Source organism: Triticum urartu, chromosome 4 (genome assembly GCF_003073215.2).
Source record: "Triticum urartu cultivar G1812 chromosome 4, Tu2.1, whole genome shotgun sequence".
Taxonomy (NCBI): domain Eukaryota; kingdom Viridiplantae; phylum Streptophyta; class Magnoliopsida; order Poales; family Poaceae; genus Triticum; species Triticum urartu.
The window spans coordinates 13166013-13193158 of record NC_053025.1 but is presented as its reverse complement, the minus strand read 5'-3'; the positions used below and the strand labels follow the sequence as shown (position 1 = coordinate 13193158).

The following is a 27146-nucleotide window of genomic DNA, read 5'->3' as shown; positions in this document are numbered from 1 at the left end:
CCGAACACACTCTGTTGAACATGATATATTTTTGGACATGCATGAAATGACCCCAACCTTTTCTAGTAGGTGGGCATGCCCATGGTAGGCATCCATGTCAGGTTTGAATGAATTTCCCACACCATATGCATGTTGTGTCACGTCCAGCCATTTATTAGCCAGTTTTCACCGAGAAAACTCTAAAAAAATGCAAGAATTATCAAAAACTCAAACAGTTTGACATGGTGCCTTGATTTGATCATAGAAGGAGGTGGGAAAATTAGGCCATTTGAAGGATGTTGAGAAACAATGTACCCTCAGGGAGTCTTCTAGCCAACCCGAACATCCTCCATTAAACATGGTCTACTTTTGGACATTCCTAAAATGACCCCAACCTTTTCAACCAGGTGGGCATGACCATGGTAGTCATCCATGCTAGGTTTGAACGATTTCTAACACCGTATGCAAGTTGTGACACGTCCGCCCATTTATCGGGCGTTTTTGACCGAGAAAACTCTGGAAAATGCAAAACTTGTCGAAAACCAAAACAACTTGGCATGGTGCCTTGAATTAGTCATACAAGGCATGAAAAAAAATTGGGGCCATTTCAAGCATGTCGGGAAACGACGTGCTCTTAGATGGAGCCATCTTGCCTACTCACCTCTGTTGATCATGGTCTAAGTTTTTCTTTTTCAATCTTTTGTAGTGCGTCAAATATAACGCTAAAAAGAAAGACTTTGGTTTTCCTTTTCAACCAGGCTGGTTTTTTCTTCAGTTTTTACATGGGTTTTTAAAAAAAATTGTTTTTTTGTTTCTTTTTTTACTTTGAAAAAAGTTCATAAAAATTCAAAATAAGTTTATTGATTTTGAAGAAAAGTTCATTGATTTGGGAAAAAATTCACAAATTTGAAAAAAAAATCATTGATTTAGAAACAAAGCTCGTCAATTTTATAAAGAAGTTCAACAATTTTCAAAAACAAATCGCCAATTTGCGAAATAGTTCACGAATTTGTGAAGAAAACTGGTCAATTTTGAGAAAAAAATTCACTGATTTGGAAGAAAGATTCAAGAATTTGAAATTTTGTCGTCATTTTCTAAAAAAAATCACGAATTATAAAAACTTCACGCATTTAAGAAACAAAAAAGAAAAGGAAAATAGCAGACAGAAAATGTTGCGCTTTTCCAGTATTCTATTTTAAGTGTTAAAAAGTAGACATAGCACCTGATTCCGGTTGCCCAGTTGGTTAGTGCGGCTGTGCTAATTCCTCGAGGACCTAGGTTCGAATCCTGCAGCACGTATGACAGCGTATACGTGTTCCTAAAAAAAATCAGCAGAGTTTATAAAATATGACTATCATGCCCTTGCTTATGAAAGAGGTATCGGCTAATCTGAGTCGTTCTTGTGTTTAGGGGGGTGTATCGAAGCAGAAGTGTTATCAAAGAAGGGGGTGTACTGCACTTTGATTTATAATGATATCTGAATTTATAATGATATCTGGGGGGACTTCAGATTTGGTTGCTTACTGAATCATGTGGTAAACGGGAGTGGGTGCTAAAGAATGACATCAACTTTGCGGCAGCGGTGGCAAAATTTTCTTGGTTTTCTCGTGATGAAGACCAAGGACCGTGGATCTTACAGAAAGGTGATTGTGATGAAGATGTTAAGGAAGCACCAGTGCAACATAACTATGAATGGGACTTCGGCAATGGTATTATCCTTGCGGCTGAAGATAAGGTTGAATCTGACGATATGAATTTGGGAATGCTTCACTTCCTTGGATTTCATCCATACAAAGAGATTATCTTCCTATGGACACAAGCGAGGGTAGTTGCTTTTGATTTTAGTAGTTTGAAAGTGCAAGACTTGGGCAAGTTACCTGTACAGTGTGTAGGAAGTGTTTTCCCCTACACACCATGCTGGATGGGAGATATATTTGAAAAGAATTAACTGTGCAGAGAATATATACAGGGTGTGTTTTAACTTTTAAATGACTTGTAACTGCCTATATATGTTCATGAATGTTGTTAGCGGATAATTGTAGCAGCCTGCTCTGATCTTAATTCTATTTCCTTCGTACATGTCTTTTTTAAGGAATGTGCATTAGAATACTGAATAATTTTACCAAGCATATGCGAACAATTGGCCGCGGATGTGCTACGCTTGTACTTGTTGCCCCCGATGAAACAATGAGTTATGAAAGGACCGACTAATGTGTTGTTTGTATCGATGGGATATTCGTTTGCATACTGACTAGCTATGTACTCATGCTTTGCCACGTGAGCCAAATTTTATAATGCTATAAGAGCATATACATAGACAAATCCCATTGCAACGAATAACATAACCAATAAGAGACTATGTTTTGGTCATGAAGGGGAGAACTTGTGACAACTTTGACACAAGACACATTGAAGCCAAAGAACAGCATAGGGTGAAATCTAATTATCTGAATCACATGATGATACTACACAAAAAATGATATCTCCACATGTAAAATTTAACAAGTGTAATCGTTCGTCTTTACATATAAAGAAAACTGTGTGAGGAGGCAATAGTACAGTCCATTTACAAAACATGTTTCTCTATCCCTCTTTCAATCCGACCGTCGGTACCTAAAGATGACATTTAGGCATTACTCCAAATGTACAAAATATTTATATAAGTGGTATTTGATAGGATAAATCTGCAACCATTAGGGGCGGCCAAAAAAACCAAGAACCGAAGACAAGAGGCAACATAGTGTTTTCACTTAGGAGATTTTTTTTTTGCGGGAAAAACTTTCAATCCATTCATAGCATTAAGACAGGATTAGAGCAATGCGGAGAAGACCGACCTTGGCAGTGGCGTAATTTATCCGCTGGGATCGTTGCGCCGGTATTGAGGACAAAGGATTCAGCCATGTGTGCTTTGATTGATTGTTAGGGTGAGAGGAGCATTTGAGGGACGCTGTGAAAGAAGATAGACATGGTTGGTTGGTAGGTGTTCTGTTCCGGCAAGGATTTAACTTGTTCGCCTTTAGACAAGAGAGAACCTGTTTGTTAGCGAATTACGTAATATTATGCTCGACTCGATCGATCTCATAACGGAACAGAATCCCATCTCTTCTCATCTACATTAATATCTGATCCATCGATCTGCATCTATTATCTCATACATCTCATCGATACCAAACCTCCCAGCAAGACATAGGCGTATCAATATTGAAACTATATGAGACAACAATGCCGGATCATCATTGGCATAGTGATACAACATATATAGTCTCATCATCATCAAATAAGTTATTACAAGTCTCGAATAAAACTACATAGTCACATACACAGGTTTCATCGTCGATCTAAACTACGATATGATCACATACAAGAGAAGAGCGATCACGATGAGTAACAAAAGGATTATGTAGTTCTTCAGTTGTTCTGATTCCTCTCTCCCGCTAGTGTGAACTTTAAGTAACTCTAGCTTCCGTTTCGCTTCTACTTTGAAACCCTTTGTGGCTGCTGCCCGGGAAGTGGTGCACTAGGGCCTGACACTCTGGCCACTGGTCATATACTCCTGAAACCCTCACTCTATATCAATGAAAAAATAGCGCGCTACAGAAAATAGTATGGCCTCTGAAAATATGCTATTAGCGTGCTATAACGTGCTATTAGTAAGACATTGTACATTGATTTACTTAGCAAGACAATTCTCTATATGCTATAGCGTGCTATTAGCGGCGCTATAGCGCGCTATTTTTTTCAGTGATGTAATACACGGCATACGGCTCTCTTTTTCTTTTCTTTTTTGAGAAGTCGGGAAAAATCCGATATGCAAAGGAGTCAGGGTCAGAGTGGTAGAAAAGAAAGCTGTTCTACTTGGTGCCGCACGCTGCTACGACTCGATCACAAAACCGAACGGAATCCCATCGCCTCTCCTCCGCACAGTAAATATCTTTTTGCAACACTTGTCCCTATATCGATCTGTATCTGTTGCATACTTCTCGTCCAGACTAAACCTCTCCGAGCAAGGAGCCATACGCTGATACGCACCGATCAATCCATGGCCGGTGTGGCGGCGCACGCGCAGCTGCTGCCCGACGACATCCTCGCGTGCGTCCTCGGCCGTCTCGAGCCACGCAGCCTCGCCGCGTCCCGCTGCGTCTGCAAAGGCTGGCGCGACGTCATCGACGGCCGCCGCCTGCTGCGGACGGACCTCCTCCCGCTCTCGCTCTACGGGATCTTCTTCATGGAGATAGATGTCCTCTGCGCGGACCCCCCAAAGCTCTTCGCAAACCCGCTGACGAGCCCTAGAATCGACGCAAACCTTGACTACGTGGAGGAGGATGATTTACGCATTAGGAATCACTGCAACGGGCTTCTCCTGTTCTCGGGCCACGACCACCTGGTGCTCAACCCGGCCACACGGCAATGGGTGCGCCTGCCTCCGCCCCCGCCGCGGTGCACCGAGAGTGGGATGGAGGGCTTCTACGACGACGTCTGCCTTGCCTTTGACCCCATCGTGTCCCCGGACTATGAGGTGTTTCTGATTCCTAGCGTCCCCTGCAATCTTGATCCCACGGCGACGATATTTACGGAGGAATCGGAGTGGCCGCCCTCGTCATGTGCGATACGAGTTTTCTCTTCAAGGACATGGAGATGGGAGGAGAGGTCGTTCCTCCGCAGAGGAGAGGCTGCAGGCACCATCGCCGACATGCAGCAATATACAGAGTTCCAACGCTGTTACACCGTCTACTGGAAAGGAGCGCTTTATGTGCACTGTGAAAATGACTCCATCATGCGGTATGTATATGCATTTACTCACCGGGGCCTCTCTCAATTTAATTAACTGGGTGCGGCCTCTCTTTTTTCTTTATTGTAGATTTGGACTCATTTAGGGTTTGATGAAACTCATTGCTTAATACAGTAAATTGTAATACCTTCATTCCAAAAAATATATAATTGCAGTTGTTGCCGGTTTGTCCTAAATCAAACTTGCTTAAGTTTGACCTAGCCAAAATACATAATTCAAGTTCAAACACTCGTTGTGTTAATACATGTTCTTATCAACATGCAAATATTTTATATTCACCCATTGGCGTCTCAACTTAATTTGCAGCATAACCTTATCGGATGGTGCGTATCAAGTGATTAAATCGCCATCGGGCGGCAAAATGGATGGTTCTACACATCTTTATCTTGGAAAATCAAACAAGGGGGTGTACTGTGCTTTGATTTATCATAATGTTCAGCACCAGTTTCAGGTTTGGTTTCTAGATGAATCTTGTGGTAGAATGGAGTGGGAGTTGAAGAATGATATCAAATTTGCGCCAGTGATGGCAAAAATTTCTTTGGTCGAGTATAAGGATGGATTTCCCAACAAAAAAAAGCACAAGGATCAAAACCTAAGACCTTGGATCTTTCTGAGAGGTATTTGTCTTGATGAAGATGTTAAGGAAGGACTAATGGAGATAGTCGCTGAATGGGACTACAGCAAGGGTTTTATCCTTGAGACTCGAGATCTTAAGGTTAATTGTGACCACATGCATTTTAGAGAGGTCTATTTCCTTGGATTTCATCCATATAAGGAGATTGTCTTCTTGTGGATGTCACGAGACACAGCAGTTGCTTATGATTTTAGTAGCTCTAAATTACAATACTTGGGCAAGTTACCCGCGCATTGGATCGGATATTCTTTTCCGTACACACCATGTTGGATAGGAGAGTTATCTGAAAAATAATAATTGTGACTTGTGAGGATAATATTCAGGGTGCATTTTTATTTGACTTGTATAAATTTTGTTCAGGGATATGAATTCTTATAGAAGGCGATTTTAACAACCGGCTCCCATCCTATTTTTATTTCCTCTGCATGTGTACTTTTCTTTTGTGTATGAAAGGTGCATTAGAATGCTAAATGAATTTACCATGCATATGCAAACCATAAGTGATGGATGTGCTATGCTTGCACTTGTTGTGTCCAAAGGAACAATGAGTTATGAAAGGTCCGACTGATGTGTTGTTTGTATCGACGGAATATTTGTTTACATACTAATCTCTAAGTCGCGACAAAAGGCCCCAGCCCCCGGGACACTCCCTCCTCATCAACATCACCAGTGCCTCCGTCGGGCAAAAGCTCGTGATCGTGAGGGTGGTGTCGGTGTTAGTTCAAGAATTACTCCATGGTGTAGTTTGGTTGTGTTGTCCTTCTCCTATGATTGCGTGGTTTGCCCTTGATGAATATGCGCGGAGTCGCGGCTCAATCTTGTAGGTTTGTAGCAGTTAGGCCCCCTCACTAGGTTGCAAAGGTGCAGAGGTATGAGGCTCTAGGCAAAAGCTTTGGATTTAATGGGAGTCATTGTCGGTGATGAGAGCACTCTTGTGCGTCTTCTCCCTCCTTGGAGTCATTACCAAAAAGTACTTCCCTCATTACTGGACCGTGTTCGCTCTAAGTGGGAGCAACAACGGTGGCTGTTGGCAGGGCCGGTTTTTCCTGAGGTTCGGTGGGGTGGTCATGTGCTGGTTGGGCAAAAGATTTCTGGTAGACGGTGGTCGATGATAGTGTACTTGGGCATCGTTTTCCTTCTTGGAGGCGTTTTCGAAGGGAGGTGTGTTAGGTAGGTTATGTGTTTTTGTTTTTGTTTTATATATAAACCAAGCCACTAAGTATTTTTTTGCTTGTACCTATTTCCATTAACTTTCAAAAAATAACTTCCATAAAAGAAAGTAGAATTGGGCCCTCAACTACATCGGTCACCTCTAGGATTGGCCACATGCTCACTCTTTTAACACTTGTAGCTCAAAATGAACTCGACATCACCAGTGACCATCTACCATCTTTCTATTATATTTCTTACAGGTCACCTTTGTCATTGGATTCATAGCTTAGGAACTTTTCCATTAGGGCGAGCCAATGTTTTCTTTTTCCTTTGAAATATGTAGGATAGGGACCAACCCTAACCAAGGATTCAATTCTATAGGAATCATATACTATAGCAAATTCCTGTAAACCAAAGACGACTTAACATGACACTACGAGGGTGTTTCTTCAGTAACTATTACAACACAAGATCAACAGCAAAAATTCATGCCTTCATCCACAGCAAAAACGGCGAAAATGGCATGAGCAATGAGACAAGGACTTTTGTTCTCATGATACTGTTACAGAATTTGTGAGAAGGCCTCTTATTTAACTTACAAGGCCAAAATATAATGCCGGCTACATCTGGAATTCTTTACCGATACACCTGACTACAACAATACATATTTTCCTCCGCTGTCTTCACCACCCTACTATGTACAAGGGGGAGTTTTTTTCCCAGAACTACCCCAAAGACTATGCACCTCACAGCAGGTAGAAGTAGAACTGTACATCGCCGGCGGAATAGTTGCTTCTTGTGTTCACCCGGTGAAGGGGTTCGCGACAATCCGCAAGTCATTGTGCTGCCTGTTGAATAGATACTATGGCCTGCCTGCATTGCTTCGCTACTCATGGAAGTCCTCATAAGACGACTCTGACGAATCGCTCTGGTACGGTGTTGTTTCACGCGGGCTAGACGGGAGAGAATCTTGCATTGCTGGTCCTACAACAAAACCAAAAAAAATGTCAGTCCTACATGTGACGAGGATACTTTCCACGGCAGTGGCACTAACACTTTCGATCCGCAGTGCATAGTTTCGGCGTGTAAGGGATACCTATGATCTTTTGCCCTCTCGGGCGGAACTTTCTTCGGAGGAGCTTCTTAGCTTTTGTAATTGTGAGCTGTCTGGCAAAAGGATACTCACCATCACTCTCACTCCCCTCGTCATGGTATTCATTATCCCCATCGCCTCGCATTGCCCGCACCACAAATGCCTTTGCTCTGCGGCGCTGTGAATTGAATAGCCCTCTAATCGATGTGACAAACCCATCACCTGCACCGTCACCTGGCCTCTTCAACCATGATACTGGGAACTGATCAGGTTTTCCATGATGACTGCCATCGCTGTCGCTGAAATTAAGATCATTTTCTGGAACAGTACCATCAAGTGTTTCCCTCTGGTTCTGGGCCTTAAACTTTTTTCCCTGTTCAAGACCAAAGAGTCAGTAATTTTCTAAGTAATAAAGAGTACAGTATAAGGTTGTCCAAAACTTGTGGACACTTGCCACATCAAAGGGGGGTCAAATAGCAAAAAAGAGGCCATGCCATCTCTGATTATGTTCGTTTCCATAACAAGGAATGAATAGTCATCATACCTGCATCCCAGTCACTGACTTTAAAACACCCCAAATGATATGCTTTTTTACTCTTGAGAACAATCTCCTCCATGTACCAGTAAATTCTACACGGTGGAAAGTATCCATAAGCAGCCTTAGGTCATTTATTGCAAGCCTCGATCCCTCGTAAGTAACAAGAAGTTCAACCTACAGTGTCAGCAAGTTTTACACTTACATTAGACTGAAATATTAGATATAGATGTCTCCAGATCCAATGATATAGAGATATATTAACCTGGCTAATCTTGATATTATGAAATTCCATCAATTTCCGAGCTCTTGGCCGCTTCTCATCATTGGATTTTCCTGTTTTCTTTTCCTCGTGAGATAAACGACCAGACTTGATCGATTTGGGATCTTTAGTCTTACTCCTGAACATCTCAGTAGCAGCAACAGTGTTCTCTGCCATAGAATAGCCGTCGCTTTTTGAAGTAATGTTCGAAGAATTCAATAGTGATACCACATCATTATTTGTGGCATTTTCTGTTGCACTTTCTTCCCAGGCCTTTCCAAATGAAGATGTCCGTCCCAACTCCGGATGTGAACCGCATACCATATTGGCCTTTAGACTCTGCAACTTGGATACCTGCATGCAGTTGACCTATTCTGTGAGAGAGACCAATAATAGAAGAAAATTCCATCTGACAGGAGACGACACGAGTAGCTTTAGCACTTCTTTTTAATTGAAGGCGTGCTTAAATACTATAGTGAGCTTCATAGCTCTATCAGGCTGGTTGGGCCCAGCTCTGTACAAGTGGTTAGACCAGAATGACACTATAACTCAGAGGCACCAAACTTGGACCAATTCTACATATTAGTGTCATTGAAATATCCTAGGTTGCTCTTATGTGACTCACCTGCGGATTGTCTCCATGTGAACCTTGCCAACTTGAGACGTTTACTGAAGTACCTGATCTCCCAGGAAGCTCATGCTCCCTGATAGAATAGCTGGTAGAAGCAACAGCATCAGCACCAGAAGATACTCTTCTAGTTCTTCTAGATCCAGTTGATGTTGAGACCCTCCAAATATCCTTTTACACCCAATCAAAATATCAGAAATGAAAATTATATCAACAGAAAACTAAGCAAACAAGGTGTAGAAATAATAAGGGCTCCTTTGATTCAAAGGAATTCTTTAGGATTTTTGAAGGATTGAAATCCTTATGAATTTTTCCTATGTCGGCCCTTTGATTCATAGGATTGGATCCCATAGGAATTTATCCTATGGAATCTTTTGCACTATATTTCATAGGAAATCTAACATCCACTCCAACCTCTTTTTACAATTCCTTTGTTTTTCATGTGGCATCAAACACTCTTTGCTAATCCTATAGGATTCAAGTTGACATGCCACTGCAATCCTATACTTTTCCTATTCCTACATTTCCAAAATCCTGTGAATCAAAGAGGCCCTAAACATGGGAGATGTGACGAAGCATGATTTACGGCTTACCTGACGTCTTTGAGAATCGTCTTCCTCAGGAAAGAAATAATCCCACATCATTCTATACATTGTTTCAGGGAGGTATATTTTCAATGGGTATATCTCCACCTGCAAAGCTTGATCGTGAATACAGAAACATAACTAATGAAGTAGCAGTATAAATCATATATACAGTGCACCAAATGTTTCAGTGGAGTCTAGTCATGAAATGCTTAGAGCAGCTTGTAAATGTGTAATGACAGCAATGCGGCAATCGGATAAAAATATTACTACCACCATCCTTTTTTTTCCATCACTTTGATCTCATGATTCCACATTATAAGGTATGTATGCATCACTAATTACACAACCACGATCTTACATCTTCCAAAAGTATTTCAGGGGAAAACAGAAATATAGGAAACAGAATGTATTAAAGGAGCATATTTTTATGTGGCCAATCTCAAGTACTGTGTATTGGTACAAAAGTATGAAAGTTCTGGCAGCAGAGGTTTTAAAACAACATATGTTCTGCATGGAGTAAAAACACTCCAGTACTACATGAATCTTGTCAAGCAAACAAGCAGGTAAAAATATTAGAAGTATAAAACAATACATATGGTTACAGGTAATTGGATGTTTACATGGACAGCTTAGTTCGAACAAAATTAAATACTCGTTGCATGGCCAAAACAGGCAGATAAATACCACTGAAAACATGCATAAAGTAGGAATGTATAAACTACCATAAACGATCTGGACAGAAAAAGCTAGTATTGTAGTGGATGACGAATGCGAAGAGAATTCCAAAGTATCTACGGGGAGAAACTGAATTCAGATAGACAATTTGGACAATAGTATTTGCTTTTCATGTCATTCTAACGGGTTTCCCTTTCATGGATTTCCTTTTTCTGCTCAATAACTGATTCTAGACATCTCTACAGATCAACTAAATTTGTTTTGTTATGCTATCCATGTGACTTATGATATGGTGCCATTAAGCTACATCTTGGATTTTAGAACCTTCAGCACAGTAATTGCTCATTTTAGCTCGGTGCAAAATAAGATAACTAGTCCACATGCAAACTAACCTGAAAGAGCTCAAGAGGGGAATTTCCATCCTTCGGAGCACCTTGCTTCGCGTCCACACGAAGCATGACACCTCTGCAATAGAATGCAGTTAACATCATTTGCTGAAACCCCAGTTGATCTACTGGGAGGTTTTAAGAATTATAAAGTAACTGAGAACAGACTGCCCACTAATGTGACATAGCATTAAAAAGTGAATTGAGTGTGAGACTCACACTAGCTTAACATGGTATATATACGTTAATAATATGATGAATAACCAATGTTAGAGATAAAGCCAAAATTAGGCCCTTACTTTTCTGGAGGTGCATTCCATGCAGACAACAATGTATCACATTTGGCACTGGCCATGCAATTCCTCACAACGAAATACTTAGTCGTAAACCGAGCAACACCAATGTCTTTGTAGTCACGATCAAAATCATATACCTGCAAATATTTCAAAAATGAATGATTGAACAACCAGAATAGTTAGTCGATTGGAAAGTACTCCCTCCGTTCCAAATTACTCGTCGCAGAAATGGATGTATCTAGAACTAAAATACATCTAGATACATCCATACCTGCGACAAGTAATTCGGAACGGAGGGAGTACTACAAATCACTAGGGGAAAAGGTAGTTTGAGAAAATCTTCAGATTGTGAAACATCAGTTATAGGCTTATAGCCAAAAGAATAAAATAAAGTTGCAGTAAATTAATGCATTGGGGTTGGCACATGGTACATACAAAAGACAGTAATGAAACTACAAACAAAGAACTGTTCCACAAAAGTTTGAACACATACCATATCACTGATCTCAGCTTCGGCAAAAGTATTCCCATCTGCAAGCATGCTCCATACAACTTTGCTGATTTTCATAGAGATTCGCATGGCACAAGATGGGGTTTTGTTCTTTTCTTTTTCCATCAAGCGTAACTGGGCAGCTTTTTGTAGTGCTTTCCTTAACGCAGAAGATGCAAATTTTCGAGATTTCTGGAGATTTAGAAGGTCTCTCTTCAGTCCTTCCACCTGATTACAGTATAATATCAGTCAAACATTGTACAGAAACTACACTCCGATAACTGGAAGTTTTGACTCCTATGTTTGAAGCTGATATAGAGCAAACAGAATCAATAGAGTGTATTTCAGTCTGAGATGTTTGTGGTATGAGGAACAGATACATGTACTTGGCTCTAACAACACACATAACAGAAAGTGAGTACATGCTATCTTTAGCCCTATAAATATTAAAGCAGGGGATGGTCCGTATGCCATCCACCTCCTCCCTTCCACTGAATGCAACTTCCTGACTATTCAGGCGGTCTCTTTATGCTTTTCAACATCTTGTCTTAATGTTTGCAAAATATGTCATATCAAAATTAACTTGTTTTTTCACTACAAGTCAGTTTTTCTGGCCATGAATTTATATGTATACTGATGTGCCACATGATTAGATATTTATTACTACCATAGAAACATGCAGCAATTCGGCTAGTATGTGTAGATTTGCTACCAAACACAAAAGTACTTTGATGTTATTATAATGATATAGGCACCATAAAAAATACATTTTTTATTTGGAACAGGCCATACAAAGTTTTGAAAAATTACCAGTGATGCTTTCCCACTGTTAATCATCCAGAACGAATTATCCTTTTCCGCAGAAAGATGGTCGATATGACTATCACCAGTTCCAGCTAAGGATCTTATATCATCAAGCAATAACTTTCTCTCCCTTTCTCGCTGTTCGAGATTAATTTTTGCAAGCTCCACCTCTTCTACTCCATCAGGGACCACCTCATCAGCCTCTTCTTCAACATCTTCGTCATCCGATGGATACTGAAGACTGTTTTTCCTAGGCCTGTGGCAGAAAGATTAACGAGAAATGAGGACGAATTTTGAGATACTGCTAACTCGTTAAATAGGTCCTGCTTTAGATAATTACGAGTGAAAATTACCCAAAAAAACATGTAAACGCACAAACCTTTATTCAAAGAAGAGTGGTAAAAGATTCCTTGCCTCTTTGAAATATCAACCGAACATGTGTCATTCACATGGTGTGTAGATCAAAGTGTAAAACAACTAAAATTTTGGCACATGGTGCAAGAGGCCTCTATCCACAAAATGACAGTGTTTATTTAGTTAAAAATGTGCCTTTTACGAAACAATATTATGCCGTGGTATAGTAACTTCATTAATCTTTAGGGCGAGCTCGATGACCACATACTGAAAGCAACAAACATAAGTAATTCAGCATAAGAAAAGGGTCCATGAACCTAGAAGGAATCTTACTTGGGAAGCCTTGCAAACAGGAGATTGCTAAGCACATCCAACATAACTTGAAACTGGCGTGAAGTCATTGTTGCGGTAATGTTTGGAGAATTGAAACGTAACTCCTTTAATGGCTTAACCTGGATCATTAAATACAATAATCAGAAGAACATTACTTCATGCATATAGTTTTCCTAGACTGGACCCAGTACAAACTCAGACATTGGGATTGGCCTGTATCCTTAAGACTCTTAGCTTTACCTTCAAGTCTGCAGTTCCACCCTTGTGACGGGTATAACGGAAGTACATCTGGCAAGGCATAAATACTCTCTCTAGCAAGGCCCCTGTGCGCTTCAATTTCTCCGAACTACCGAGAATACGAGGAAGCCACTGTAGGCCTGCACCAGGGTCCACATCAGTCGGTGCAACATGAGCCTGAACATCTTTCAGAATCACGGAGAGATCAGCTTTTTTCCAGGTCATTTCAGGTTGTGGTTCAGGAATGTGTAGACTGCTTGTCCCCAGCGCTTGCTCTAGCATCTCTTTCCCAACATGAACAACTGAATGAAATGAACGTGCCATAACACGTCCACTAGCTGCAGCAAGTAGAAATCTACCCTGGTACATATAGCACAAGCTTCAGTTTCTTGCCAAAAAAGCCATACAGCTATTATTGCAATAAATCATAATCTACATGAGCCTGGTACATAAACACCAATTCCATGACCCCTTCACGTCACTACCACACCAAAGGAAAATAAAAATTACCAAACAGAGCAACTATACATTCATACACGCCCAGAGCCCACAAGAGAAACAAGACTAAGGCACAAAGAGATACAGTGTTCATGACAGGCGAGGTGGTTCTGAAGTTTCACAAAATTACTGTATTACTGGATATTCCCTGATACTAGGAAATATTGGAGAAAATGGGGTTTAAAATAAATAAACAAATTTACACTTCTTCGATACAGTCGGATACCCCTCCAATAATTCTAGAGCATTTAACTCCTCATTTGAAACCTATCGCAACGCACAGCACTCAACTAAATCTACAAGGTTATATCAGTTGTTCAGAGTAAGAAGTGATATTTATTCAAATTGCTATGCTACGTTGGATATAGATGATTTGTTAGTTTTTCTTGAATGCATAATGTCTCGTGTTACTAAAATGGGTCGGTAAAACAGATGGTATCGAAGTGTATAGTAAATTACACTGTCAATTGGATATAGTTTCATCAATGTATGGTAATCCCCTTCATGCATCCGTATACGTTTTGTATCATTGCTATATATATATAATGTATTGGCATATTGCTGTTTTGAGGCAAAATGTGTTACTTTAAGTGGGTTATAAATGAAAGAACATGCCGTGGGGCCCCAAACTGACCTAAACTGGTGACACCCAAAAACTACCAACATATATGAAGGTGTTGAGTTAAGACTCGCAACGAGCGCAACCTCGTGTTTAGTTGCCACTATGACTTTGGAACCCTGAACAGACCGCCGGTGTTAATTTTGTTATCATTAGTTAAAGAACAGAATATAAGTACTTCAAGATCACTTACATTGGCATCTTCAGAATGTAGGTTGAACTGGGGCTTGACAACATTGACCATAAAATGGAGATTCCCTCCTTTATCCAAATCATCAAACATGCCATACTTCACTGCAGCATGGACAAAAAGAGGATTTAACCAAAAAGGTAGCGGTAATCGGTAATAATTCCAATAGTTTTGTACTTTTGAACCGACACAAGTGAACTAGTGAAAGAAATGAAGCCTGCAACTTTTGGTACCACATGAAACATCTAGCAAAAGTAAGCATACCTGCTATATCAGAGGAGCGATTGGGTTTACTATGCAATGGAGAAGTAGAGCCCAGAGCTTCAGCATGCTGCACCGAAGGAGAACCGACATGGGTAGAAGAGGTAGCATCTTGAGCTAATCTAGAGCTATCTGCATTCTGCCTTTCCTCAATCATCTTTCTTTGTGCATATTGCCGCGAAGGCGAGGGTTTTGGAGGTTCAAATGCTTTGGAAATTCCTCCAACCCATGACCAAACTGCATCACGATTCTCAATGGTCCATAAAAGCCTAAGACCGTACACAAACACCCGTTGACAATTGTCTGCCAACACCACATTGAAACCATCATCATCATCACTATGCTCAGATAGACTATGGTCACTTTCACTGCCATTCTCAAACTCAGATCTGACATATGTTATCTCAAGATTCCGACCAGCGTCCTGCCATTCCATAAGCCTTGCAGGATCTGCCTTTGGGGCTTGTCTTCTTATTGTGAAATAATCAGAGGACAAGAGGAAACCATCCTCATGTTTTTCTTGAAAACTGCCCATGGTGCATTTATCTTTGCCCTGTGACGGCAGGGTAGTAGTCTTTAATTTGGACACATTTTCAACTGAGGACAAGTTAACATCTCGCACTAGATAAACCTCTGGCCTGTATAGATCAAGACCGCGATAAACTAGATCCAGAGGTTCACGCTTACAATCAAATGTGTATTTCTGTTTACCTCGACTGTAACACAATTCATACTTCAAACTTGACATTTTAAAGGTCAAGCCACTGGCAGGATCATCTTCAGTTAAAGTGGCATGTCTTATGCAACAGGGAGTAGCATCAACCCGGAAAAAGAACTCAACCAAAACTTTATCCATTGAGAGGTTACCAGATCTAGCAGCTCGAGGAATTTTATATCGAGGCCATCTAGAGAAAGAACGCAGTTTGTGTGGGGGGCTGTAGTTTAAGCTCCACCATTTGAAAACCCAAGCAAGGTCATGAGCACCCAGGTTCATTGTAGGGAAATCAACATCAGCTATTTTGGAGCAACTACCAAAGGCAGACCCACATCGCATTGAATTGTTTGCATAGCAGGGAGATGATGTGCCATTATCAGACTGCACCTGCAAAGGTCTAAGGGAGAAGTTCCACCTAAGAGAGAGATAAGTAGATCGAAATGGATCATAAACCTTCTTCCTTGGCTCACCCTCAATAGGGAGTGCATGCAGATAATGATTCAAAGGGCTGCCAGATTCACACTGCCAGTCGATAATCACATTAAGAGAGAACAAAGGAGCATAAATAAAAGGCCTGGGCACGCCAGATGGCACTTTTAAGCTGCAATTCTTCATCATACTCTCTAAGCTACTGATATACATCCCGAATTCCTTTGCAGAGACATCTACATGCCCATCCGTTTGCTGGATTTCCATGTATTCAGAAACAATTTGCAGTCTGTCTACCTTCTCATAAGGATTAGTTGTTGCCAGGATCTTCCATTTTGTCTCATTGAAATACAAAACTATCTTTCCATGGATGTAGTATCTGATGTCATCCCACCATGGCAAGCTGCGCTCCTTTTTAGGTGGTTGGTTTGCTGCACCAGAACTTTTATCTCTGGAGCTAAGATTAACTTTCTTTAGGGCTACTTGAAATGCATAACTTATATCAGCAAAAGATGGCTCGTAGCCAACACCAAAAGAAATTTCTCCTCTCTGGAAATAAACAGGTAAATTGGAGTACATTTTAATTGCTGGTGTGGTACCACTGGCAGAACGTAACATTTTGACTTTGTGCCATCTGCCAATATATACATCTTGGTGTATTTGGGGTTGAAAACATGTTGCCTGCAAGTAGATACAATGGGAAACAAAAACACAAAATACTCTGAATAAGACTTGCATCCAAATATGTAACAACCAGATCTAAATGTCCCTACAAGAACTCGTATCTGGCAGGTATTTGCAGAGTTAAAGCTTTCAGGAGTGAGCTCGATTTTTGAGTATGTTCGAAAAAACATTAGCATACCCTTATGTTTTAATAAGTAGCCTATAAGGAATCCTTAATAATTCAATGAATATCTCAGTCATATAACTCTTACATGTGAAATAGGGGAATTTGAGTCATCCATTACCATGAAAAACTAGCTGAAGATAATATGCTAAACAATATGAAGTTTGATATAATTATTAGTGCAAACTAGTTTAATCAGGTCTGTCAAAACACAATGCAGAAGCCAACCCCAAGTCAACATGCACACTAAAGGGATTGAAAATAGATAGCATAGGAACAGAAAAGAAACAACAGATCCAAGTATCGTAATTTCCATCTAAGCATGTAACAAATCATTAACGGCTCATTACCTCTATGTTTTAACATATATCGAAGTAAACTCTCAACACAAAAAGGAGAAGGTGGGTGCTATGAGTTCCAGCCTTATAACAAAGCTATAATCATGCATAAAATTAACTTGGGAACATGAATGAGCAATACAAACAAAGAATTTGATGGACCTCACCTGCTGGGCAAGCACAACACGACCTTGACATTTCCCACTGGTTGCAGAAAAGAGAGGAGATGTATAGTCTCTCACTTGTATGACCAAGGACCCTGCAAGGAGAGCAATATCACTCCCATATAGTCGAGAGAATGGTATGCCTTTCTCCTGACAAACAGGGTCGACTCCCTTTATAAATTCAACCATCTCTGTTGCTCCACCATTTATTCTGGTCAAAGTAATATCAAGTTCAGAAGCAGAAAGTGAAAGAAGTGAAGCTCTCCGTGAACTTGGCTTGAATCCAGCTTGAAAACCTTCTGCACACGCCCCCGACCCTTCTGCAAATACCTTCTTTTGACAAGCCACATAATACGATCGAAATGCTTTCTTATGGATTTCTTCCCGCAGCCTTTGAAGAGCTGTGGTGTCATGCACGTCAACCTCTATTCCATCATACATAAATTTTCCCTCAGAGCTGCAGTGGTTAGAATCTACACTTCCTGATATAGCATCATCAAGAAATTTTAATCTAACACCTGATTCACAGGTTTTGTTCCTCATCAAATAGTAATGTTCATCAAGCCAACCTTGTATGGGCTCCTCCTCTATTTCTGCCGTGAGTTTACGCAACACAAACTTTACAGATCCAAAACTGGAAGCTCCAGACTTAACCTTCTTCGAGTTCTCTTTGCCATCAGGAAACAATATACTTCTTTTGGCAGCAGAAACAAGCTTTAGGCCACGAATCATATCTTCAACGGCATCCTCTATGGCACGCAACGGTAACCTGAATGGCATGCAAATATGAACATCTAGCCCTTGAACGACCCAATCTCTCTTGGGTGATGGTTCAACCTTTGCACTGAGCGAATTTGCAGTACTGAAAGGAATACATGAGATCTGTATTCGTGTGCTGTTTAGAACCCTGGCACCATTAAGGCTGACAGAAAGACCCTCTGATAGTACACCTATCTTGGCATTCTCGGTGAAGATAGATTGTACATGCATGTTTGCTTCGACACCATCTGCGAGCTCAGCAGATATTCTCAACACTTCCACATCAACGGCAAAAATTGAACCTCTTTTGTCAGACTTCTGAGGTTTCACTGAACCAGCAGCTATGTTGACATGCTCATTCTCCTTGATACTGCCAGTTCCAGTCATCAGCTTCCCGGAACTCTGAATCTTGTTATGATGCAGGAACCACTTAAAGCGGATAAAGGTCTCAAAGAGTGCTAAATGAGCATCAGGTTCCCATCTGATATTAATGTCTGTTGCACTGAAGAGGGAACAAACAGCGACATCTGTAAGGCCACCGGATCGGCGAACAATTTTAGCATTCTGCATATCTAGTAAGGTAACTTTGATACCAGAGCTGTGATCTTCCTCGTACATTGCTTTCACCCGTTCCAATTCTGCTTGTGTTGACTTTTTCTCCTTGTCTACACATACAGCAAGATGAGAGATAACTAAAGATGAAGTGAACCTCAAGTTGCGGCCAATGCCTGGTGGTTCCGAAGTTATACTTGCCGTACGTTGTGTGCCATCAGCAGAAACGTCAACAATTACTTGACCACCTTGAGTGCCATAGTTCACGCGCTTTGGATCAGCAATTGGCATATTTAATATATTTATATCACCACTGTAAGTAATAGAGAACTTTTGTAGGCTTAATTTCAATATTTCAATGCCTTTTGTTTTCTTTTTCCGTCTCTCCTCCAAATCCTTTTCTTTATCCTTCTCACGAGAGGATGAAAGGTTCTTAAATAGATCCCTAAAGGACATCAAATTGAGCAGAAGAGATTCCAAATGCTTGAAACCAAACTTTACTCCTATGCCACTGATATCAATGGAAAATACAAGTGCAAGTCTACTAGTTTCAGCCATGTCTTGGACCTCAATTTCTCTGTACCCCCAATCAAGGCTCACCCGAGCAATGTGCATTAAGGAGCCTGAGCAAGTATCAACGCCAAATATGTTTTCCTTCAAGAATTCCCTATACCCATCTTCCATGTGCACCAGCATTTCACCAAGTTCAGTGTGTATCTGAATCCCCTTGCTGGCAATGTTATTTGCAAATACATGTGATGACTGGCAACAAGCCTGCAAAATGAAAGGAACATATGAACTGGAAGAAGATGATGCTTATACTAATACAAATTGTAAGAAATGCTGTAAAAGGTTACTAAAGTTACTTTGGCATGCTCAGAGAAACTTGCACCCTATTGTCAAACGACCAAGTGCTATTAACTGTAAAAAGGATACCAAAAAAACTATACTTTCACAAGTTCAGAGGACTTGCACCATACTGCAGAAGAACTATGTGCTATTAAGACATGGAAAGTAGGGATAAGAAAAGAAACTAGTATCTAGATAGTATGTGTTCATGACCCATAATGAGAGTTCATCCACAATACTCACACTTGCCTGCACAGCCGCAGTACCAACTTATTCATTATTTTCCCGTGCTAGACCTCTAGTACATCTAGAATAAATTAGGCATCTGCATCTACACACACCAACCAGTAGATTAAACCATCACCAATCAATTAACTCTTGACACCAAACACCAAAATATAAAAAATTTAGACAAACAGGGCGGCCAAAAGCCCCCCGGTTCCATTGATCACAACGAACACAATCCATAATCGATGCCACGACAAAAGAAATACTAGTATTTACAATCCATAAGAGCCATCTACATAAAACAAGTGCTGCGCAGAACAAACCTTATCTTAAATGAATCTCGAGAGAACTTACATGATACAATACCAACCCACTAGGGCTGTAAAGCATGACAGTCATTTCTGGGGCAGAAACTGTGCAAGTCCACATAATTGGCTTGATCTCCTTTGTTTGAGAAATTTCTTGATGAGAGTTTGCCTTTGAAAGCTTCATTCCTTTGGTTCTCGAAGAATGAAGGCGCATCCATGGCATCAATCTGCTCAACATAAGATTGCATTGTGTACCACCAAGCTTGGCATCGATTTCGGCTCTGATTGGAAGAAGTGGCTGAAAGGAAGTCATACTTTTTAGCTCTAAAGGGCAGTTGCAATAGTCAATCAACTAAAGTGAACAAAGATGCTTACATCCAACGGAATATCCAAAGAAGCTACCACAGCAACTTTAAGAACTTCCAACAGAGAGCTTGAGCCTTCTCTAACTAACTGCAAGGCAACAAAGTTAATAGTGCTGATTGATGAATAGCTACTGAAAGTATAACGAGAGTCTTGGATAAAGCAATAGAGAAGTACATGGATCTCACTAAGAACAATCTGAACATCGAAGTGCGGTGTAGCTTCCTCTAGATCGTCCTGTGGCAGGGATTTCGTACTAGTAAAGTTGATCCCCGTAACATTGTTATCAACACTAAGCCCTTCCCCCAGGTGTGTAAACTTCACATCAAGCTTCGGCAGACTGAAGCTAACCTTCCAAAGAACAAATATAATATTTAGCAATACTTTTCAGGTACAGCCGAAACATAAGCGAGTAAAAAACTACAGTTCTTCATTGATTTTCGACTGCCAAAAGAAGGATTGTAAATTTTAGTATCGCGTGTGAACATATGCCACAGAATCATGATTAAGCTCGCGACAAGCCACGTGCCAACAAATTTTGCTAACAATTACTCCCTCCGATCCGAATTACTTGTCGCAGGTATGGATGTATCTAGATGTATTTTAGTTCTAGATACGTCCATTTCTGCGACGAGTAATTTGGAATGGAGGGAGTACAAACTTGAGGGCCTACTATCTAGTTTTCTCATGCACTCCAAAACATCATCAAAAACGCATAACAAGACTTCTATCTCAGGCGAAGCAGTTAATTTAACAAGTGAGAAGTTAAAGGATTTGGCCCTGCCTATGCACGATTGATATATTACTAACACTGGTCATTATAAAGTAGGCAAGCTTTTAGCTTATGGAACCGTGCACCCATCCTACTCATGCAATGAGAAACATGACAAAACCAACCTCAATCTATGTTGCGGATTAAAATACATGGTTACCAACCACTAATGGAAGTCTCCAAGTCCGAAGACTAATCATGCAACAACAAAAATGGCCTCCAGCCATTTTCAGAAGTAGCACAGCAAAATACCCAAAGCAGCTCTGCCTGGACAACTACATCAAGTGACTTGCATCAAATGCACATTACAGTGCAGTTAAACTCAAATCAGGTATACAATTAATACTGCAGGAGTTGTGTTGATGTTTGCAAAGCCTCCCTCCTGATAAAATATTGTCCATGCTGCAATATTATGTGCTGGTTTGACTGAATTTATGTTTCCAAGAGACTGAAATGCTAGCTAAGCAGGACACTCACAGGAGAAGAGAAAAGCAAGATTATGAATGTGAGCTGGGGCTGCAACTGGGCTTACAAAAGATATCGAACAGAATCACAGTTGTTGCAAGCACAAACAACATTAGTGTGCTATAGTAAATGAACTGAATAATTGTTGTTTACCCTACACTAGAAACTTTTAGTGCTAACAAACCTTATCTGGAAATGCAAGCATCTGCTTCTTTAATGCTGGTAGAATAGATTTGCTTTTCGAGATCTGTTTAGTTGAAGAAGTACCAGCGATAGCATCTCCGGCATTCTCAGAGCCACCATTATTCTCTGGCTTTGCATGTTTCTTGTAAAAGAGTCGTTCATCGATGTTCGCAGTAACATCTCCACATTTCAATTCGAGATTAACAATTTTAACACCTCTTTCCCTGTCAAAAAACTATCAATTTCTGAATACACACAAGAAAAGTAAAAGGCTATTGAAACCTAAATATGATAAAGATACGAGGTGTCAAGGCATTGCTTGGCCAATTGAAAACACGATTTTCGTATCCTGGCTATATTATCTAGATATATGAAAGTGTTTTCGCATTACTTTGAACCAACTGATAATTAATCAACAGAAACTAATTTGAGAATAATCTACAGCTTATCAGAAATTGTATATGACTTCCATAACAATTAGAGACCCGAGTGTTTTAATCCACATTTACAATCCAAAATATCAATTAACAAAATGTGCACCCAATATAACAGTTACCAAGAACAAAATAACTCACTTTTCATGACCAAACTCACAAATTACCAACAAATCTTCACAAACAAATGGTGCCAGAAATTTCTCAGAACTTGATAGAGAAGCTTGATCAGACTGGAAAGTATCAAGCTGATTACCGCTGCCCACCGGATCAGCAATCAGCCCAAAATCTCCAAGGTGTACATTTAAAGGTAATATGTGCAACTTGACACCAAGAATATGATTAGGTCCGGCGATTTTAAATGTATCCACCTTTAGCTCTTTGATGTCAACAGCACCATCTGGTACCTGCATCATTGTTGTGGAAATAACAATTATAAATAACAGCACAGAACAGCAAACAGCCAAACACAAAAGGTATGTTTCAGTCAGCAAACGGTGCATCCAGCACATCTCAGTGGTTGGGTGATGACTTCTGCTGAGATGCATTTCAGGAGAAAAAAATTGAATATGGAAGACAGAACGCCAGAAAAACTATGCCAATTAAACAATTATTATGCTGCATGCTATACTGGTGACCCATGCACATGAATGCTTAGTTTAGCTGCCTAAAGCTCCTAAAAACACGACAATACCGGTTGGTGAAAACTTTACACTGGTCCCACCTTTTAGATTGTGTACATGGCCATAAAGGCACATGTAACATGCAGAAAATTAAGCCAATGATGGTTATTATAGTCTAACTAGGTAACCTTTTACTCCTATCAAAATATATTCTTTCCTAGTCTTTCTGGACTCTCTCTATAGTTCCCTTGTAACAGAGTTGTCACTTTGAACTAGTGGGAAATAAGGAATAACAGGTATTATATTATACATGTAAAGCTACCAATCTGAACTAAATTCAACAGTAGAACTGTTTGAATGCAGATTGCAGAGGGAACAAAATATTGAATGTCGAAACACTAGATATGTTGTTGTCATACAAGTTAAAAACAAGCAAAATGCATACACACATCAAATTTTGAAATATAAGGCAATAGCAAGATAAGAAAGTTACCTTGATCATCAGATCTGCCACAGAAACAGATAAAAGTCTAGCCATACTTGATGTTATCAACCATTTCCCTTTTCCCGTGGAGCGAGGCTTTGATGGTTTGCTTGTCTTTTTGCTTCGCGAAGATGATCTAGTTACAATTTCAAGATCACTTATCAACAGTTGCACCTTTGGGTCCTTGGAAAGGACACCGAAACTTAGTTTGACCAGCGACTTGCGGAAACTTAGTTTTATTTCACCAATTGAAACTGATTTAAGAGGACCCTGTGAAGAAGAAAAGGTGGCACAAATGAATTAGCAAGCAAGTAATCAAATGCATGTTCACCAACAAACATCAAATGATTTTGATTTTTAGCTATTAACTATGTAAGTATATTATGACAGGAAAGATGGTATGGCCATCTCCACTACAAGTAGACAAAAACCAGCATGAAATGAGAGTTTTAGCATAAGTCAAGACCTTTTTGTTATAAAAAATAAATATTCTGCAATTTCAAGGTAATAACGTTTGTTATCTCCTTCCCGCTATTTTATTCATGGAGCCACTAGGGTGGGGTTCATCAGGATAATTGTATTGATACCTTATGCGTTGACAATGGTTAACAATTTATTTCATTTTAGAGGGTATGCAACATCCGTAAGTTAAGTGATCTTAGGCAACCCGGCTACATTGTGGGAAAGCATAAATTTTAACTGTTCATATCACAAACATGAAAAGCATTAGATAATGATCTGCTTGAAAGTGCAACAAAGCATGACAATTAGCAAAGCCCTGACAAAGTAGCAAAAGTAATAGCACCAGATTGCGTGTAGAAAAAGGAACTGAATACACCAAACCAAGTTGTTCTAAATTAAAAACAAACTGAAAAGGCTTAAAATAGACAGTCATGACCTTCAAGCAACATAGAAGTGTGAGATGAAAGACAAACCTTGCTGAACTTTATGGTTACATCACGCAAGCAATTGAAGCCAGCAACTCGAAACACAACGGAAGCACGTAATACACGGCTCAAGAACCAAGCTAACAATCTTGCAGCAAACCTGCAACGAATCCAAACACAGAATGAATAGACGTTTCCCTACAGATTTTCTTTGTCACAAAAAAAATGTTGAAGTATTCAAGTGATAGAACATTTAACTTTTATCGGCATCACATTATCTTAAGAGATAGAACAATAAATTGTTTGTGGCATATCTATACCATTATGTCGTTGAATAAATGTTTTGTGTGCGACTGGCGTTAAATCAGTACAGTAGAATGACAATCAAAAAGTCAAGATAAGTCAAACCCTTCTTCATGACATGTCACTTTTTTCTTCCATAACAAAGACATAGTAGAAATATATGTTCCAACAAACAGGCTTAATTCATTAGCCACAACAGAATGGGAAGCCTGGTATTTACCGTTAGATGTTCAACAAGGTTTATTTACATGATATAGTATCATGTGAACAGTAATGTGAACTGATTGGGTTAGAATCCATCATTGAGAAACTAGGGATGCGGTTAATATAGTATCCGCAAATAGCATACAAATCTTGAACACGCCACTATAATTAACCATAAAGCACGCGGAAGGCAAGAAAGGGAAGCTACTACATTGTCCTATGATACAAGTCTATGAATTTTGCTAGATGGACACGAAACGCACAATGACGAATTTTACTGATACACCGTCCACCAAAAAGCAAGAGCTCTCAGTTATCGGACCATATCACCACTTTGCTGCCAATTGGTACCAACTAGGGGGCAAACGGGGAGAAGTTTGCAATTGACCATCCAGACGGAGAAATGAATGGACGAAAGCCCCGATCTCGCTTGGATCTTGCTACCAAGCAGTAGCTCGGAAAGCAGCACACGCTGCCCCCGATGAGATGAAATGGCTAGTATACACACACCCTTAGACACTGAAGACCTGAAACTTGGCACTGCAAAACCCCAACCAGACCCACACCACGGAGAGCTCCCCGGACGGGAGGTTGCAGCCCTCCCACGAGGCTCCAGTTCACTGCTGCGGCTGCTAGTGGAGTGGCACTAAGTGAGCCACTTCAGTCCTCGGCCAGGAACCACCAACCACTCAATCAATTAACCGACCAACCCCGGAACTGAAAATCCGACTCTCGACAAGCAGCGGCGCTAAGCAGCAGGCGGCGCCCGGAGCCGAGTGCCCGGATTCCCCCCGCGGGAAGCCCGAAAACCAAGCTCGGCGCGCGCGGGATCCCCTCCGCCCCCGGCATTCCTGGCGGTTTCCGGCGCGCGTGCGGGGAGGAGGAGGGCGGCTTACGTGAAGACGACCCAGCCGATGACGGAGACGGCGAGGAACACCGAGAAGAACTTGACCGGCGAGGACGCCATGCCCGCCCCGCCGGGCGGCCGGATCCGCGCGCTCAGGCCGCCCGGATCCGGGGGGCCGACATGGGCTCCGCCGACGCGCGCGGGCGGCGGGATCGGGAACCCTGGCGCTAGCTCCTCCGGGGCGGGGGAGCGAGCGGGCGGCTCGCTTGCCGGCGGCTGGCTGCTGGGGGGAGCGATCTCGCTTGGGGAGTCGCGCGGAGAGCTGTTGCTTCGGGGGATGTGTCAGAGTCAGAGGGGGGTGGGGGTGGGGGGTGGGGTGAGGGAGAAGACACAAGTAGGAGTACAGTAGCGGCGGCACTGCCCAAGCTTTGGGCTTCTCGTTTTGGGCACCATATGGGACACCAATTTCGGTTTATATATATAAACCTTTTCTTTTTCGCAAACACGCAAAAGATTTATGCATCGTTTCATTATTAAAAGAGAAGGAGAAATAGTTATACCACTTCCTCCGTGTCTAGATATGCTCATTTTAGCAACAGTTCATTCCGGACAGAGGTAGTACAAAAACAGGGCCCCACGGTCGGAGAGCAATGACTTGCCTCTATGGTGATTGGCCTCTCCACCATTCCTCCCCTCCCCTCCCGCCCTCGAGCGACTCCAGCCTCCACGTTGCCCGCAGCCGGCGTCAGGTGGGAGGGGGCGAGTCTTGTTCTGTGTTTGTGGTAGTAGGTTCTCTTTGTTGCCAGATAAAGCTGACCTAGATCTTTCTCGCATGCTTCTTCTGCTCTCAACTACCGCCATGAAGGCCGGAGATGAGTGACTAGAACTCCTGATATGGTTAGATCGAAGGCCCTTGTCCAGGGATCCCCTGACGCGTGGTGATGGGGGGGATGTGTTGGGTATCTCCTTTGTACTCTCCCTTTGTGTAGTCGTCATGTCGCGATGATGAAGAAGGGGCGAGATGGAAAGTTGGATTCTGCCGGTTGGGCTCATCATCGCTGGAGTTTGAAGCAAAGATGCACTGCTCGCTCAAGCCTAGCCTCGGCGATTGATGGGAGGTCTTTGTAACTCCAATTGCTTCTCTGGTTGAATGGCGGCCACCCATTTTTCCTACCCAACCCAAACGCCTATAGGGAGAGCATCATCTACTTAGAGGTTGTGGCTTGTTGCTATGGAAGCCTTGTCGCCCCAAGTGGATATGTCCCCCGTGACGGCGAGGTGGAATCCAAGTGGAGGTTGAGGACCCAACTGTGTCTCGGCATCTTGGGCCAATTCTTTTGGTGACTTTTTTGGGCTTCTAGAATAAGCTAGGTAGGGGGCAACTTATTTCAGTTTATTCTAGAAGTCAGCAAAAAAATACTGGCCCCTAAGCCTTCCTGCAAAGTCAAGGGCTTATTCGTAATTTTCACAAACTGTAGCAACAATCAAAACCACTTTAATGTATTTTTTTAGATTCTACTATTTATTTGATAATTTATCAAGTGGCTGGTATGCAGCCCCAAAGGACAAAAAAAAGCAAGTTTGGTACTC

General features: G+C 41.3%; 1 protein-coding gene across 2 annotated transcripts; it reads right to left on the bottom strand.

The window, feature by feature from the left end:
• Positions 1 to 7026: 7026 nt before the first annotated feature.
• On the bottom strand, positions 7027 to 25927 carry LOC125550265 (protein SABRE). 2 transcript variants are annotated; one of them, XM_048713226.1, is made up of 23 exons: positions 25606 to 25927; positions 24251 to 24362; positions 23325 to 23585; positions 22350 to 22615; positions 21776 to 21998; positions 20532 to 20705; positions 20367 to 20444; positions 20038 to 20289; positions 17299 to 19380; positions 14806 to 16627; positions 14545 to 14645; positions 13238 to 13594; positions 12998 to 13116; positions 12317 to 12566; positions 11510 to 11734; positions 11020 to 11153; positions 10727 to 10799; positions 9666 to 9764; positions 9070 to 9243; positions 8448 to 8798; positions 8192 to 8359; positions 7741 to 8020; positions 7027 to 7538 (listed from the first exon to the last, which is right to left on the bottom strand). In XM_048713226.1, exons 1-23 carry the CDS (start codon positions 25674 to 25676, stop codon positions 7441 to 7443), a joined length of 7770 nt encoding a protein of 2589 aa, XP_048569183.1. In that variant the 5' UTR covers positions 25677 to 25927; the 3' UTR covers positions 7027 to 7440. The 2 variants fall into 2 exon arrangements, with proteins under 2 accessions (XP_048569183.1, XP_048569182.1); XM_048713225.1 differs by having other exon boundaries at positions 7074 to 7538; positions 7651 to 8020.
• Between the last annotated feature and the right edge of the window lie 1219 nt (positions 25928 to 27146).

Bases quoted from the DNA above. Each gene is read 5' to 3' on its own strand.
- LOC125550265 (XM_048713225.1), bottom strand. From the start codon at position 25,676: ATGGCGTCCTCGCCGGTCAAGTTCTTCTCGGTGTTCCTCGCCGTCTCC. The intron at 20,290-20,366 runs GTAAGCATCTTT...ACTTCCTTTCAG, and splicing joins CTTTGGATATTCCGTTGGAT to CCACTTCTTCCAATCAGAGC. The intron at 19,381-20,037 runs GTAAGTTCTCTC...TTCATTTTGCAG, and splicing joins GTGGGTTGGTATTGTATCAT to GCTTGTTGCCAGTCATCACA.